At 32.8% G+C, this 17,706-nt stretch overlaps 3 protein-coding genes across 3 annotated transcripts; all 3 read right to left on the bottom strand.

The window, feature by feature from the left end:
• Positions 1 to 2,293: 2,293 nt before the first annotated feature.
• On the bottom strand, positions 2,294 to 4,010 carry LOC145821107 (uncharacterized). The gene is made up of 4 exons (XM_082917688.1): positions 3,744 to 4,010; positions 3,546 to 3,632; positions 2,652 to 2,891; positions 2,294 to 2,557 (listed from the first exon to the last, which is right to left on the bottom strand). The coding sequence occupies exons 1-4, from the start codon at positions 4,008 to 4,010 to the stop codon at positions 2,513 to 2,515; spliced, it is 639 nt and encodes a 212-aa protein (XP_082773814.1). The 3' UTR covers positions 2,294 to 2,512.
• A 221-nt stretch (positions 4,011 to 4,231) lies between these two features.
• LOC145821105 (uncharacterized) lies at positions 4,232 to 5,517 on the bottom strand. Its single transcript, XM_082917687.1, has 4 exons — positions 5,208 to 5,517; positions 4,869 to 5,113; positions 4,496 to 4,699; positions 4,232 to 4,416 (listed from the first exon to the last, which is right to left on the bottom strand). The coding sequence occupies exons 1-4, from the start codon at positions 5,308 to 5,310 to the stop codon at positions 4,288 to 4,290; spliced, it is 681 nt and encodes a 226-aa protein (XP_082773813.1). The 5' UTR covers positions 5,311 to 5,517; the 3' UTR covers positions 4,232 to 4,287.
• Positions 5,518 to 5,678: 161 nt separating this feature from the next.
• On the bottom strand, positions 5,679 to 9,469 carry LOC145789112 (uncharacterized). The gene is made up of 4 exons (XM_082918345.1): positions 7,095 to 9,469; positions 6,680 to 6,985; positions 6,476 to 6,575; positions 5,679 to 6,377 (listed from the first exon to the last, which is right to left on the bottom strand). The coding sequence occupies exons 1-4, from the start codon at positions 9,344 to 9,346 to the stop codon at positions 5,679 to 5,681; spliced, it is 3,357 nt and encodes a 1,118-aa protein (XP_082774471.1). The 5' UTR covers positions 9,347 to 9,469.
• Positions 9,470 to 17,706: the final 8,237 nt, after the last annotated feature.

The following is a 17,706-nucleotide window of genomic DNA, read 5'->3' as shown; positions in this document are numbered from 1 at the left end:
CCTCTGCTGAGACACGTGGCGGCGACTGGTTGGGTTCATCCTGAAAAGGTGGCTGACAGGCCAGACAAAGCATGGTGGAAGGGTGTTCAACAAGCAAGGCGGTATGGGCTCTCTGCCAGGGCAAAGACATCGGCTAACAACAAGGCGTATCTAACAAGCTACACAGAATGACACTCCGGCAAGGGGTGACATCGGCTAACAAAGGACTTCGGCAACTAAGGTGACAATGACCTCGGCTAGGAGGGACAACACTTGACTAAGTTGTGCCACATCTTGGCCTAGATGCGCCACACCTCGGCCTAGGTCATACCACTTCCAGGACGAGATCACTGAGGTGCAAGGTGACATCTCGGCTAACGTGGTCGAGGCAAGGACGGAGATCAACAAGGGGTTCCAAGATACTACTACTAGACTAAGGGTGACCTCGGCATTGGAATAACGTCGGCTAGCATAACTCAGGCAAGGCGTAACCTAAGTTTCACATCAAGGAAGGAACAAGACAAGCATACTACACTTAGACAAATCACAAGGCTTCAAATCAAGACATGGATCGCATTAGCTCAAGCGAAACAAATCACAACATACACATGCAAGCTAAACAAGTCATAATCATACCGATGCTCATGAACATGATGAGGACATGAAGTGTGGGTTCCTACACCCTCCCTAGGCCTTATCACCCAAAAGTGTTTAACAACTATAAGCACAAGACATAGTGAGACATATTGTACTTAAAGCATAAGGGTATAAAAGTCACCATGAATAATTATTTAGGCTAAATAGTGAATTGTTTTGTTCAAATAAATAAATCATTTTAAATAAGAGAAACATAATGAAGAAATCACATAAGCAAAATAGTTAAAACCACAGTATAGAACAGAACAGAGGGTTAATAAATCCATGACGAACAGAGGGTTACTAAAATGACTAATCAGAGGGCCAATGGTTATTTAAATTCCCTACGGCATGGGACTTTCGTTGTGGTACGTATAATATTATCAAATCCCAAAATCATATTTAACTAACGGTATGCCTCCATTGAGATGAAGGCATGAAGGATCCTTTTGGAGCATGTGGCTCGATCTTACTTGTTTAGTATTGCAAGCCACAAGCTATATGTGTATTGGGTTGAAAACCCACTTTTGTTGTAACCTAGCTATGCCTTGGAATTTGTAGCCAATAAGGTATAAACTTGTTGGAAAAATGGTTTGGAAACCATTAATAGGTGAATGAGAAATTGACTCCAAAGCGCACCATTTGAGTATGGTTTTCAGACAAAATTTATTTAATTTAAAATTAAAGTTATTTGTTATTCATTTTGGTTAAAATTGAATCAGATTCGATTCAAAATTCGAATATGTTTGAAAGAACAGTCATATATGTTCTTTGTACCTATTCCATGGAAAAGTTGTGTCTTTTCATAGAAAAAAAAAATGTGTCTTTTCATTGAAAAATCACCATAACCTTTTGAAAAGCCACCAATTCACCTATATAAATAGAACCCCATTGCATCTATTTTGCATAGAATTTGTCTTGTGTTTCTTTTCTTCTGCACTTTGTCATTTCTTAGTTTAGTGACATTTGAAAGTGCCACAAAACTATTCTTCTAATGACATTTTTTGGTCTTGTGACATTTTGAACAAGTGCCACTTCTATCGGTGCCACGGTAGATACGAGTGCCACGGTAGATACTTGCAAGTGCCACTGCACCATCATGACTGAAAACTTTTAATGACATTTTAATGTCATGGTAGATATTATTTGTGGCACTATCAAGCGCCATTAAAAAAAGAGTTAGTGACACTTATAAGTGTCATTGCACCATCAAGACTAAAACCTTTCAGTGACACTTTAATGTCATGGTAGGCACTATTCGTGACGCTAACAAGTGCCATTAAAGAAGACTTGCAATCTAAAAAATGCCACGATATGGATTTTTAATGACGCTTATTATGCCACAATTGATATTTATAACACCTTCATAAATGCCACTAAATCCAATTCATTTGTGCCATTAAATAGATATAAGTGCCATTGGAACTTATTTTAATGACACTTTGCAATGCTACTATCACTACTACAAAATGCCACTTATATATTTTTTTCATTGACACTTTTAAAAGCTACAATTATGCATGCGTAAATACCTATAAAAATAGAATCAATTTTATAAACAATTAAATATTAATTGCCACATCATATTTTAATTTGGCATCCATTCATCCTGTAATATTTTCATAATAATAAAAAATATTACCACCATAAGATCATCACATCAAAAAATAAATAAAAACCACAATCAATTATTTATTATTGAAATATAAATTTATTTATATTGCAAAAAAAAAATCCCTTGCCAAAATTATTAAATATTCTACCACACTAACAAAGTTAAAGCAAAAACGTGCTAAAAAATAATTATTCCAACCATAAGTTCTGAAAAGCCATAGTGATATGCATATTCCGGAGAGAAAAATTATCAAAAATAAAATCAGTTCCCAAATTCTCAACCTCACTTGTATAAATATTCTCGGCTAGCATCCATAACTTGTGAAATCTGCATCCAAAAAATAAACATGTGAAGGTAATTGAAATTATATTAAGTTAATATAAATTTGTTAAAAAAATTAGTATTTACGAAAGAAATATACCACAAATGGAGCAGGCCAAGCAACATGAGCTCCAATAGCTTGTCCAATTGTTTTGACAAGTCCATGTGATCGGATCAAGCTCTCATTAGGTTTGATTGGCACTTGAACATGTACCTCCCAATAGTCAGGTCCCAGTTCTTCCCCTTCTACTTCTTTAGATGCGTCTGTGCTTTTAAGTACTCCGATTGCAACTGTTTCTGTTGGCCTAATGATACTTTTTAGAACAACTATATCTCCCACCTGTAAATCAAGATTTAACTACTTAAGTAATTGTATATTTAAAATTAAATTGCTAATATTAAAAAAAAAAACTAGTACAAAGTGCTAGAGTGAAGATGATCACAACTGAAAGTGATATGGATTTCTCTAGTAGATAAGCAAGCCAAATGCTTTAATCACTTAATTGGTTCACTACACTACAACAAATTATATAAAAGTAACAACCGTAAAGCTTTAGACCATATCAAACAATAGCTTAAAAAATCAATAACAACCAAAAACACCAATCAACGACAATGACAACCATGTCCATTATCAATATCAGGATCACCTAACCTCAACGATATAAGTCAATTGTAATTGTGCAAAATGACAATCAACTAATTACTTTCAAGCAATATTTTGAGAGAGTCAGAAATAGCTCATGCGGTAATAAATGATGGAAAGATGTCTTGTTAAAGCTTTAGAAGAAAATTAAATTAATTTTTTTTTTAAAATAACACAAACTTCGTCATGTCATGATTTAGACTATGTAGCACATTTTGTCTACATTTAAATAATGAAATTTATGTCCGAAATATTCATTCCTTGGTTAATTGTAAAATAAATGTTGCATGCTATTCTAAAATAAAGTTGGAAGTAATGTGATCTATATGATTAGCTCTTAGTAGGTACCTGAGTAAGAGAAGTATCTTGTATCGATGACAAAGACCATGCTTGATGTCGAGCTGCCATGTCGAGAGGAGTAGAAGTTGTTGTGGCCTAACCAAATTTGAACTATTTAATGTTACAAACACACACACATAGATATATGTATGCATATATAAGTGTAGGAAAACATTAATTAATTATAAATTCTATTAAAAAAATTACCTGATTAGATGTGTTTGTCAAGTTATTCGGAGCATGTTGAACATGGGAAACTTTGGACCTTGGCTCCGAATTTTCAGCGTCCATAACATCCATTGTTGTGTCGTGGTTTGCTTTATGACTAGATGTATCTCTCCATAAATTAGACGGGGAGACACCTAATCCATACATGCGAACTCGTCCATGTTTTTCTTTACCCATCACTTGTCCAAATGCATCATTTGGGCCCTTATTTGATAAATTTGCATTTAATGTTGTCCTCTCATTCATTTCATCCTATAAGGTTGCAAAAAACATGACTTAATATATACATTTTAATAACTCAACACTATAATGTGGAAATTTTAACTAATCTACAAGTTCAAATGGACATAATTATTTGGTACATACTATCATTGCTTTCGTTGCCTCAGGAGTTCCTGTCTCCTTTGTATAACATACTTTAAACATGTGAGCACAAGTTGGAGAGTGTCCCAACTTACTTTTCTACAAAATAATATTTTCCAAAATATAAATTATATCATTATGTCACATTATGTATACCTTATCATATTAAATATACAACATGAAAAGAGGAATTAACCTGCTCCTTTCGAACACGTGGAAAACTTTTTGTTCCAGTAGTATGATTATACTTTCGCTCTGCACGACTTGCTTTGTTTTTATCACTTTGTGCCTAAAATTACAAATGCATAAATTAATGGCGTCCAAACTACAGCAAGTAAAATAACATATAATGATCAAATCGAGTATACCTTTACTTCTTCGATGGCCCAATACTTAATAAGGTGTTCCCACTGATCAGCATATACTCTATTATCTTTATAATGCTTTTGTTCGTCAAAACTCAAGTGGTTCTTATAATAATTTTTCTTCATGTTTGCCTTCCAGTCTTTTAACTTCTTACCAGAGCACTTCATAACCCACTTCCTAGCATGACTTGGAAGATCAAACTTTGACTGAAAAAAGAGAGAGAGAGAGAGAGAAGAATACAATAATAAAAAATTAATCTTCCCACATAAAAAATTAAAATTAAACAAAATTATAAAGAGTGTTGTTTTAATCACATTACCCATGTTTTCTATTTTTCACATGTGATCATCTTTCGCACAATATTGTGTCATTTACCTGTACAAGTGCCCATATGTGATCTTTGTAATGTTCTGGGACTTTATGCCAATTCTTGTAAGTGAGTGGTGCATTTTTCCCATCACGCACAATAGTTCCAATGAATGATGATAACTTTGTTGCCAATTTGTCATCAGGTTGGCCAAGTTTGTTCCAATTGACTGTTAGGCGCTCATCATCACGAGTACCCCAAATATTACGCATTTGTGTGGGACCTCTTGTTTTCTTTTGTCCACTAGCACCATCTAGTTATAAAAAAAATAAAAATAAATAATAATACTAATATTAAATTATATACGAAGAAATAATAACATTGTTATAAGGTTTGAACTTGCATACCTGCATTATCATTGGATTGACTAGAATTTGGCTGTATCTCAGATGAAGTTGACTCACTAAACTCACCAACATTGCCTGAGCGAAACTGAAGATATGGGTCCATAGGCTTTTTGCTTTATAGATGAATCCTAGTATGATTCAAGTAAAATAGACAAATCAAATTGTAAACTTAGAATGATCCAAATAAATTATTTGCAAATGAACAAAATACTTGAAGAAAATTAACAAAAAAAAAAATTGTGAATTCACCTTTATTGCGTTGCTATCTTGGTAGTGACTAAATGTAACATATAGTCTCATAAATATTTTGTAGCCACATATGAAAATCACATAGTTAAATTAAAAACGCATTATTCATTCTTCAAACAATCAATTAAATTAACAAAAACAATGATAAAGAAAGAGAACAAAATGAAACTATAGAATTGTTTTCAAATATAAATAACTACCAATGTTCAATAAGTTTAACAGTCACATAAGATCTAATTCTTCCTCATCTCCATCATCATGAACATCGTTGTCTCTTAACACCTGAGAAAGTGGTGCATCTACAATTGCAGCAGGCATGTCTGTCCGAACCAAATCAAAGTTATTGTCCCCATCACCACTTTGTGTATGGCATACAACACTCTGCAAGTATGCCTCCACATTGTCCACAGAAGACCCCGCATTCATATCATAAAAATCTCTCGGATTTATCTTGATAGCAACTTGCCAATCTTTGTGTTTCAAGTCTTCTACATACATTACCTGTTCTGCTTGAGAAGCCAACACAAAAGGCTCAGCATCTTTCATTAATCGTGTAAAGTTGACTAATGTGCAATCTTTATCTTGTATTTTCCCTGATTGTGACACCCAATCGCCTTTAAATAACACGACCCTCTTCCCAAACAAATAATCTAACTCAATTATATATGTTAACACGCCATAAAATGTAACATCTCCAGAGACCGGATTTCCATCTCTACCACTTGCAAAGCTTCGTGTTTTTGCCGTGACAATAATCCCACTATTTTGAGTTTTCCTCTTTCGCTCAATCTCCTTAGTATGGAACCTAAAACCATTTATCAAGTATCGCTTATATTTTGTGAAAATTTTATTTGGACCATGAGCCAAACATCTAAGCTCTTCAGTTATTTGACTATCACCTGCATTATGCAATTCCTCAACCTGTTTTCAGACAATTGATGACATAACTTTTGTAAGTGTGGAATGAAATTGAGGTTAATATCAAATCAAATTTTAAGGAACTTCAAAACACTGCTTACATGTTTATCAAACCATGTTGGAAATGTTTCACTATGAATGCGATCAATGGCCATTTCACGAAGACGTGGATTTTGTATGGAAACAAGTCTACGGTGTTGTCTGTATGCCATATAAAAGATTTGTGAGAGTGTGGAAAAAGAATGTAAAATAATAATAACAATAATAATAATAATGAAATTGATTACAGATGTCGAGTGTCTTACTCAATAAATTTGTTGACCGTCTCACAATTAAATAGCACATATCGATGTGCCTTTTCTTTTGTGCCATCATCCATTGTGTCTATCACGCCTTTACCTAATGGTCGGCCAGGCATTGAGAAAATAGATAATCCTTCGGTACCATTACCCCCCTCATCATAATTTCGAGACATCCGGTTGAATCGTGTCTCAACACCTTCCATATACCTCGAGCAAAATGTCAAGCATTCATTTGCAAGGTATCCTTTTGCCATACTACCCTCCGGTCGACTTCTATTTCGCACATATGACTTTAATCTACTCAAGTACCTATGTTTTGGTAAGTTAAAAAAACAAAATTTTGAATGATGTTGGATAATAACAAAAGTAAAATATAATAATGATGGTAAAGAAATATGTGATTTAATATAAACTTTACCTCTCAACAGAATACATCCAACGATAATGCACAGGTCCTGCTAATCTAGCCTCAGATGCTAAGTGAACCACCAAATGCACCATAATGTCAAAAAAGTTAGGGGGAAATATTTTTTCAAACTTACAAAGTGTTATCGGAATTTGCCTTTCAAGACGCATAAAGTCTTGTGCCAAACCAACTTTAGAACATAACTCTCGAAAGAAATTACTCAACTCAATCAAAGGTGAAGTTACATGTGAACTCAACATTCCTCGAATTGCTAAAGGAAGTAATTGTTGCATCAAAATATGGCAATCATGACTTTTAAGTCCAAAGATTCTACGCTGCTTTAAGTCGATGCACCGTGAAATATTCGCTGCATAACCATCAGGAACTTTAACAGTCTTCAAAAATTTACAAAAAACATCTTTTTCTTGTTTCTTTAATGAGAAACAAGAAGGAGGCAAGATGGTTTTATTTGCTGCATTTTCTTTTGGATGGAGTTCAGGCCTTATACCTTGAAGTTTCAAGTCAAGACGTGCATTTAGATTATCCTTTGTCTTCCCCTCTAAATTCAGTAGTGTTCCAAGCAAGCTCTCACATACATTTTTCTCAATGTGCATCACATCAAGATTGTGCCGCACTAGATTATCCTTCCAATATGGTAATTCAAAGAATATGCTTCTTTTCTTCCAATTATATGGTAATTCTGGATTAGTACTCATCTTTCCATAAGTGATATTGAAGCCATGTAACATATCCAACACCATAGAACCAGTTAAAGGATTGGGTCCAGTTCTTTTTTCTTTAGTACCATCAAAAGATCGCTCATCATCTCGAAATGCATGATGTTTGTCCAAGAATCGACGATGACCCATGTAACAATGTTTTCGGCCATGCTTCAACCACTGGAAGCATGTGTCTTTGTGGCATGAAGGGCATGCATACTTCCCTTTAGTACTCCACCCTGACAAATAAGCATAAGCAGGGAAGTCGCTGATAGTCCACATTAATGCTGCGCACAATTGGAAATTTTGTTTAATTGATGCATCATATGTCTCTACTCCATTCACCCATAATTCCTTTAATTCATCAATTAAAGGTTCCAAATACACATCAATATTATTTCCAGGTGCACTACGACCAGGGATAATCAATGATAATAGAAAATTGGTCTGCTTCATACACATCCATGGAGGCAAATTATACGGTATAAGAATTACAGGCCAGGTGCTATACGTGCTGCTCAATGTTCTGAAAGGGTTCACACCATCACACGCCAACCCAAGTCTAACATTTCTACAATCTACTGCGAAATCAGGATGTAGGTGGTCAAAAGTCATCCAAGCTGGAGAATCGGCAGGATGTCTCATACAACCATCATTGGTGCGACCTTCTTTATGCCACTTCATAGATGATGCTGTTTTGGATGACATGAATAACCTTTGTAGCCTTGGTATCAAAGGAAAGTAATGTAGAACCTTAGAAGGTGTTTTATAGCTGCCTTTTTTAGAGGATGCCTCGTTGCCTGAATCATTTTGCTCTGTTACATACCTAGATGTATGGCAAACATAACATTCAGAATCAGTTTTGTGCTCATTCCTATACAACATGCAATCATTGGGACATGCATGAATCTTCTCATAAGTAAGTCCTAACTCCATGACTATCTGCTCAACTTCATAAACAGTGTTAGGCAGTGTTACACCCTCTGGGAATGCCTCCTTCAATAACTCTAATAACATGGTGAACGATTTATTACTCCATCCGCCTAAATTCTTGATATGAAATAACTGAAGGATGAATGAGAGCTTTGTAAAATTCCTACATTGTGGATAAAGCTCCTTTTGTCCATCATGTATCAACTTGTAGAACTTCTCTGCTTGTGGATTTGGTTTATCTCCCAAATCTTTAGGGTTGTCTTCATCGACTCTATCATCGTCATTTGAGATTCCAAATGCCTCGTGTACTAATCCATGTGTATCAATATTTAATTGTGGCCTATTCTGCATGTGCGTATCAAGACCTGTTGTAGCAACAGATGATGCTTCACCATGTAAAACCCATTTAGTGTAACCCTTTGTGAAGCCATCACATACTAAGTGATCATATGCAACTGACCGAGTGACAGGAAGTGTAAGTCCACACTTGATGCATGGACATATGATCTTATCCTCATAACTTGCATTAGTAAATGCAAAATCGAGAAACATGTCAACTCCTTTCTGGTATGCATCACTTAATCTTGATCGATACATCCATGTCTTATCCATAAGTAAACAATCTCGATTAAACAAGTGTCCAAAGTGTTTCTAGAACATTAAAAAATGTATATATCAATAACAAGTATTTGTAAGTTATGATTGACAAGAACAACTAAACTTTATTTTGCAAGAACTATAAGATACTAACAACAATGTAGAACATAACTCTAATAATATATTGGTGCATGACTATAAGCCAACTCATGTCAAGAGAAAACATGTAAAAGAATTTAAGTATTACAAAGTCAATGCAAGAAATAAATTGTTCTCAATTTGTGCAGTTAGTTCTGGTTGTTGTTCTTAAGCGCAACGGGTTGATTTCTAAGATTAGATATAGATGAAGACATCTACAGGGCTTAGAACATGTAAGCAAGCAACTAACAGTTAATAATGTCTAGGAAATTATATCTAAATATAGGCCCACTTCGCATCTCCTATTCCTCCTAAGTATAGAACTCTAATGAAGAACATATATGGGTATCAACTTTTGATATTAATTCATTAATTTGTTGTCCTAAATTAAAATGTTGAGATTCTTTGTTAGAATTATCTTCTCCTGTTGATATCTTTAAACAGTTGATTGCTAAATTTAGTATTAAATCAACTATAATATTACACTGACTACTTACAATATTTATCTGGGAATTACTTCATGTTTCTGCACTATGTAGACAATGAGAGTATAGTGTTCCACAATGGCATCCTATGCTATAAGCATGTGTTTTAAAATTATTATAATATTTTAAATACTTTGGTCTGTCTAAGTTCTAAACCTGCATATTTAAACTTAACAAGTTGTATGAATTTTAAAGTATCTTGGTATGGATCTATTTGTTTATCAAAAAGCCTATCAGGCCCAATGGCCCAATCATCTCAACAACCACTGCTAGAAACAGATGAAGACCAAAGCAGCACCAGCCTAACTCCTCCAGAAACCTTGGCAGAAAAATCAAGAAGAAACAAAAGGCCAAGTCCAGCTAAAAAATGGTCAACCTAACTAGAACCAGGAAAGCAAAATCCAAACCAGACCTTGAGCAGTTTAACCAGTGGCTCAACAACTATCTTAATATTTTCTAATTTTTCTATGGTGAGTTCATTAAGATTACTTTGTAGGTTGAGCTGAGTAGAATGTCCAAGCCAACTAAGTACAACAGTTTGTTTCCACCAAAACCTAACAAATAAACACACATACAGATATCCATTGAACCAATATGAAAGATAGCCAAATTTTTCAGAAGAAAAAGAATGTACAACCATTTATGCTATTTTAGAACACTTAAAATTCCCACCAATAAACACAACATCAGAAAAGCATATTACTAATTCATACAAGTATGCAAGGTAATGAATTAAAGTCATATTGATAAGAATAAAGAAAAAAATGTCAAAATTAGTGCGCAAAAATATTAGTGTTGACTTGAAAAATTGTCAAGATTAGTTTTAGCGAAGTTGCTTCAAGCAGTAAGCAGTTAGCCTTGCTTTGAAATCAAATATCTATAGAGAAATAATAATCGTTAACCATTTTGCTGGGAAGCCTTTTGAGATAAATGGACATAGTTCTTGGTCGTATGCTTAATAATCTTCCTTGTCACCACTCTATGTGCTGACTTGAAATCCAAACAAATCTTAAGAATTTACTTGGGGCTTTGTAGGCAATAGTTAAACCAAATATTGGAATCCAACATGTCAATTTATTTCTCCACTTTAAACTTCAAATATTTAAAATCTAAATTCTTTTTGAATTTTTCTCAGAATATAATTCCTTTCAGTTTTCCTTTGGGATCTTTGTATGTTCACTTAGATTGGAGATTCAAAGGCAGCACAAACTTTTTCTAAAAAATTGAAAGAGTTAACCCAATCAAATACATTTTTAAGAATGCAAAAGGGATGGTGCAACTGTTAGTAATTTTTTTTTAAAATTTATTTATTTACTTATTTTTAATGTGATGGGATCAATTATTTATGTTATGAGATCAACTCTTAGTTAGATGATATATAATTGATTTTTATGTAATGAGGTCAATTATTTATTTATTTTAAAATTGTGACTTTCATTAGGGTCATTCTTTTTTTTTTTTTTTTTATCGGCAAAGAAAATCTTTATTGATGAATGTATGCAAAAAAGATATAGGACATCAATAAGGAGGAGCTTGGAGCTAACAGAAGCTCCAAGCGCCAGTTGGTAAGAAACCAACAACAAAACAAAAAAGAAACAGAAAAGAAGCATAACAGACTAACAAAACTTCACCCAAGCTACACAGCAGGGTAGCACTACAGACTATAGCATCACCAATCCACACTACTAACAAAAGCTGAACAAGAAATGAGGCGTAAGGAACAAAACCACTGCTGCTATCAATCTGCTCTACTGATAAATCTGGACAGCAACTAAACCGTAAGGAGCAGAACCAATGACTACAACACTGCCAAGCAACACCCAAGATTGCAGAAAAGAGAGCAGAGCAGTCTACACAACAATCAGGTATACACGACAATCAAACTGCAGATCAGACTACACAACAATCAAATTGCACAACAGATCAAACCTGAAGCAGCAGCAACAGCAAAACCACTAACAGCAACACTGTAGAGGCGTTCACAGACCAAAATGATTTTACCAAAACAGAACTGACATTAGAAGCAGTCCCTAGCAACACGAAATAGGACTGTTCAGTGGCACCCACAGACCAAAGTAGAGCAACAGGCAGTACATTATATTATCATTGTGTTGGTTTTGAGAAAAATTGATTTTGATTTTACTCTATTCATAATCTTTCAATCTGCTTATGATTACTATGTGTATGCTAAGAATTGGAACAAGTGGGAACAAAACTTAAAAAACTGGGTACTAATTGATTAGGAGGAATGCTTCATGTTATGTTTTGACAACGCTCTTGATTTCCTTTTAAATAAATGAAGTACTAATTTAGAAGGATTGTTTTTGTTCTATTGAGATAAGAAACGTCTTCTATCCCTTTCTTATACTTTTTCTTATACATGGTTGGGTTGCTGCAACATTGTGTTCTTACTGCCCAGGTGAAGAAACCACACTGGTTGTCCTACCTAGGTGTTGCCACTGCCACAGCCACAATATTGTTGTGCCCAGATTTTGTTGTCAACAGGGGTGCTTATTATTTTAGACTCATTTCAGCCTTATAACAAAGTATTAGTGAACTGAATGTCATGTTGAAAAACACTTGGTTTGTCCATGGGTTGTTATGTTTTTGTTGTATGATATGGTGTAAATGAAGAGAAATTTTATATCAGTTTCCTCTGTGTGTATGTCCACCATTTAAAACTGCTGTAGGGTAACTGAAAAGGTTAATTTGAAATTTCCATAAAGCTAGTGAGAGATATGAGCAGCTTGAGTTTCATAAAAAAGTTGCCCATTCCCATTAGATGCTCCATGACACCTCATGGAAGGTAACAGCTATGTTTTTTCTATTTTTAATGCCAATGGAAAATGGTCCAGTGTTGTTACTCTCACCAGAAAACTATTTTGTTTGACTTCTTATGATGCCATCCAATAGGTGCCCTCTCAGACTTTATCATGATCTTTTTTGGCCTCAACACCCAATTATGTTTTGCAGTATATTTTGAAGATGTATTTTGGTTTTCATATGCAATTTTAGTGGGGAATAAAAAATAAAATTGAAGGCATTAAATGATGTTTTAGCACAAACCAAACTTGGGTTTTGTTGATTTGTTCTAATTTGCTGCTAATCTCTCTTAGGATTGGTTCTAACTATTTGTTTCAAGCTATGTTGTTAGCTAACTGTTTGCAGGTCTTGCTGGCCTCTTTTATGGAGTGTGTTGAGTGATGTGAGCCAAAAATACTCTTTCGTGATTGACAATTTTATTTGTGGATTTAATGATATTTTTCATTGTTTATGCTAAAAATGTATCTTTTAATATAGTTGCGTACGATACAGTTGCTACGAAAGAAATAATTATAACTTCATTATCAAGTATGGCCCCATGTAGTTTTAATTTTTGCATGTGCCACTGGTATGTTTCAGTTAAATCATCATATGACAGCATATGATAGTAAATTTTAGGCATAGCATGGTACCCCAAACATTGGATCACATAACTAACTTGGAAAAATAGAATTCATCTACCCATATCAGCAAATTATTATCCATAGAAACCCAAAAAAAACGTTTAAAAAAAATTCATCAACAGCCACATAAACATTGAACAAATATCTAATATAAAATAAAAACAAAATCTAATAATAATGATTATTTTTTAAACTTTTCTTTTTCTTATTCATCCTTACAACAGGAGAAAAAAAAATAAAAAAATAAGAGCAAACTTATGCAAGATCTCATTCAGACATTTAAACAAACACTAGCATGTCATTATATAAAATCACAACATAAATACAATAATAGTAAATCACAATTAACCCTTGATGTCGAAAGATGAAAATTAATACATTCATAGGTTAAAAGATTAGATTTTCATATTGTATCAAGTTTTATACGAAGATCATAAATAAGAGAGAAAAATAGAGGTCTTCTGTGTGTGAGAGTGAGAAAGGGAGAAAGAATACCTAACAAACTCAGTAGATTGTTGAAGATGAAAAAACTGCAAATTTGTGGTGTAGACGTTAGATAAGAGTGGCGTAAAAGATGAAGAATGAAAAACCCTGGCTTCATTATTTCACTCCCGCCACGTTATCCCGCCAAAACTGATTTTGCTTCACCAATTTTAGATTTGTTCGACTTGTGGATTGGGGTATCTCAGATTTGTTGGATTCGTGTATTTGGATTGATTCACCAAAATCAATTTTATCCCACAGCTACTCTAATTCACTTGGTGTAGTTTAGTGATTTTTTTCCTTTGCTTTCCCGTAAGTCTCAGTTCCTCTGTTTTTATCAAATCTATAATCTATACTCTATATATATATATATATATATATAGAATTGGTAATGAAGTCTTAAATTGGTATACCAAAAGTCAATTAATTTATTTATTATATAGAGAATTGGTAATGAAGTGTTAAACTGGTATACCAAAAGTCAATTAATTTATTACTGGTATACCAAAAGTCAATTAATTTATTTATTTTGAAATGATTTTGTTCACATTTTAGTATCAAAATAAATAAATAGCAACTTGGGTACTTACACTCTTAATTAGATTAATCTTAAGTTTGTATTAATTTGGTCTAATTGATAATACCGTTAGTATTTTTGACGAAAAATGATTACTAAATTGGTTGAGATTAATTTATTGATTTGAGCAAATCTATAATTTTGCCTCTAAAAGAATAACATATGCATTTCTTTCATTAAAAAAATGCTAACAATTAGGGCAAATTACAGTGTTAGTCCTCTATTTTTGGCTATTGTTTAATTTTAATTCCTATAATTTCAATTAAATTGATTTTGACACTAATTTTTTTATTTTGACTCGAATTAGTAACTTTATCATTTTATGGGAGGCCAATTTCAAATTTTATTATATTGAGCTGAATTTATTTGAGTTCAATTTTGTAAATGTGGCTAAGTACAGTTGAAAAACATACTGTATTATATTGAGTTCAATTTATTTGTTTATAGTTATTTTGTGCATTTTAAAAATTTTGGAAGTATATTGGCAATTTTTTTTTTTAAAAAATGCCATTAGATAACTTGGAAAGTTTTTGACTAAGTGGCAGTTCTCAAAATGCCATGAAAAGTAACTTGCACCAACTTAGTTTAGTGACATTTTTTAAAAAATGTCATTGCTACTAAAGTTTAGTGGCATTTGTTGATAAATGTCACTAAATTAATTTCTTGTGTCATTCTTTTATAAAACGCCATAAAATCGATATGACATTTCTTTATCGAAATGCCACTAGAGCCTTATATGTTTGTGGTTCGGTGGCATTTTCTAAATGTGTCACCAAATATTTTTTTCATGGCATTTTCTAAAAACATGCCACTAATGTAGTGTCACTAAAATGTGTTTTAGTTTTAGTTTTGTGACACTTATTTATTGAAATGTCACTAGAGCCTTTTATGTTTGTCGTTTTGTGGCATTTTTCAAAAACGTGCCACTAAATATCATTTTTGTGGCATTTTCTAAAAATATGCCACTAGTGTAGTGCCACTAAAGTATGTTTTTGTTGTAGTTTTGTGACACTTGTTCATTGAAATGTCACTAGAGCCTTTTATGTTTGTCGTTTTGTGGCATTTTTCAAAAACGTGCCACTAAATATCATTTTTTGTGGCATTTTCTAAAAATGTGCCACTAGTGTAGTGCCACTAAAGTATGTTTTTGTTGTAGTGTTAATTTAAAATTAAAGTTATTTGTTATTCATTTTGGTTAAAATTGAATCAGATTCGATTCAAAATTCGAATATGTTTGAAAGAACAGTCATATATGTTCTTTGTACCTATTCCATGGAAAAGTTGTGTCTTTTCATAGAAAAAAAAAGTGTGTCTTTTCATTGAAAAATCACCATAACCTTTTGAAAAGCCACCAATTCACCTATATAAATAGAACCCCATTGCATCTATTTTGCATAGAATTCGTCTTGTGTTTCTTTTCTTCTGCACTTTGTCATTTCTGTAAGAGAATTATGCACAGTAAGGTTCACCAGACTTGTCGTGGTAGTGCTGCTTCTGCAAGGTTTGATCGTTGTATCCTGGGAGACGAATGCCCAATAAGAACTCATGAGCACCCGTAGCAGGGGATGAATTTGTCTTAAGAAAATTGTGTCCAACACAAGTCTCAATCACATTTGGTTTTGTTTCCAAATCTTATAATCTGTTTGTAAGTTTTCTACACCTCTATAAGTATTTCTGGTTCTCTGTATATGGTTTGGTTTGATTTTACCCAAATAATTTACGTTATGTTCAACTTATATTTTTTTTATTATATAATTTGGTAATATTTTTGATGCAATGATTACGTGTTTCACACCATACACATAAGAGATTATTCCTATAGTCTTAAGACAAAATCGTAGAGTTCTGTTTATACAGAACTGCTCCTTTCTGGTTCTAGTTTTAACAAAGAATTGTATTCTGTAGTTTTCAATTCTACTAAAATAAAAATATTTTGTAATCTTGGTTAAACAATTCCTATCCTATTTACCTCTGTGTATAAAATGCAAAATATGTTTGTAAATTACGTTTAGAAAGAACAAAATTCCTTTACAAAATTGTTTTTGTGCTTCCTATCACAAGTCGTGTCAGTTCTGTACACTTGTTTATCTATGTGTAGTTTTACCATGAGAACAAGGCATTCATTTGTGGCTTTTTTTTTTTTCTCTGGTTGGAACTTGAGACTTTGGTGATTGTGTCCATTAAGTCACATTAAATTTTCCATGTCAATAATTTTATGTTATTTTTATGTTTTCTGATTTTAATACAGAATTTTATTTTATATTTTTCGAGTATGTCTTTTTGACATAATTTGTATTTTGTTTTGGTTAGTTATAGAATGTTTCTTTTGTATTATGGTTAAATCGTTGTGTACTTTTAATTTGGAGTTTGTACCCGAATATGTATTTGAGTCAGATTCTATTTCTTGTTATTTATAGATTGTTATCCAAAATCTAGTTTGATTATTTACTGTATTAGTTTTGATGAGTTCATATATTTATAAATTTGCAAAATCTGTTTATAGATATAGAATTTATGTTTTAAATCTGTATCAGAAAATAGTTAAGAAGTAATCTGATTTTGTTTCAAATTCTCTTTCTACAGGGTTCATCCCTTTTGTTACTTTTAGACAAAAAAATTTAAAATGGTTTAAGATTTTGTATTAATCATAATAATGTGCAAAGTAAATTGATTAATGTATTAGTTACCAAGGTTATCTGTTTGTTTGTTTTTGGTTAATAAATTTTGGGCTACAATATCTTTTTCATTGTATAAGAGATTTTCCTTATTCTTAATGTCCATGATATACAGATACATTGGCTCTGTAAATAATTGTTTATCACCTTATTGATGTCATTTACATATTAATTTTAGCATTTCTAATTAATTTGGAATGAATTTGTATGACTTCATAAATTTTAATAGAATATTGTATGGTATGTGTCACTTTTAGAGTAATTTAATTCCAACGCTGGATTTGGATTTTAAATAAAGTTTATTTAAAAGGTTGTGAACTTTTAAATAATTTTTATTTTTATTTTTATTAGTTATATGTAAGAAATAATGGCTTTTGAAACTAGAAATACTAGTTCTAGTACTACTGTTATTGTTCCTGCTTTGACTCATGTTCGTGTAACAGTTCCGGTTAGCCATGGCGACAAAAACTGGAAAGGTTTAATGGAACAGAGTTTAAAAGATGGTAATAGAAAATGTTATTATATATCACAACTTTGAATTTGGCAAGGTTCATCCATGAAGATGCTCCCG

This window comes from Camellia sinensis, chromosome 3 (genome assembly GCF_055761805.1).
Source record: "Camellia sinensis isolate YWXY chromosome 3, ASM5576180v1, whole genome shotgun sequence".
Lineage (NCBI taxonomy): Eukaryota > Viridiplantae > Streptophyta > Magnoliopsida > Ericales > Theaceae > Camellia > Camellia sinensis.
This window is presented reverse-complemented; position numbering and strand designations above follow the sequence as displayed.

Coding starts and splice junctions, on each gene's coding strand:
- LOC145821107 (XM_082917688.1), bottom strand. CDS start 4,010: ATGAATGAGAGGACAACATTAAATGCAAATTTATCAAATAAGGGCCCA. Junction 2,892..3,545: donor AAGATACTTCTCTTACTCAG/GTACCTACTAAG, acceptor CTTGATTTACAG/GTGGGAGATATAGTTGTTCT. Junction 2,558..2,651: donor CTTGGCCTGCTCCATTTGTG/GTATATTTCTTT, acceptor TTTTGGATGCAG/ATTTCACAAGTTATGGATGC.
- LOC145821105 (XM_082917687.1), bottom strand. CDS start 5,310: ATGGACCCATATCTTCAGTTTCGCTCAGGCAATGTTGGTGAGTTTAGT. Junction 5,114..5,207: donor TCAATCCAATGATAATGCAG/GTATGCAAGTTC, acceptor TTTTATAACTAG/ATGGTGCTAGTGGACAAAAG. Junction 4,417..4,495: donor GGGCCATCGAAGAAGTAAAG/GTATACTCGATT, acceptor TTGTAATTTTAG/GCACAAAGTGATAAAAACAA.
- LOC145789112 (XM_082918345.1), bottom strand. CDS start 9,346: ATGGATAAGACATGGATGTATCGATCAAGATTAAGTGATGCATACCAG. Junction 6,986..7,094: donor TGGATGTATTCTGTTGAGAG/GTAAAGTTTATA, acceptor ACCAAAACATAG/GTACTTGAGTAGATTAAAGT. Junction 6,378..6,475: donor CAACATGGTTTGATAAACAT/GTAAGCAGTGTT, acceptor GTCTGAAAACAG/GTTGAGGAATTGCATAATGC.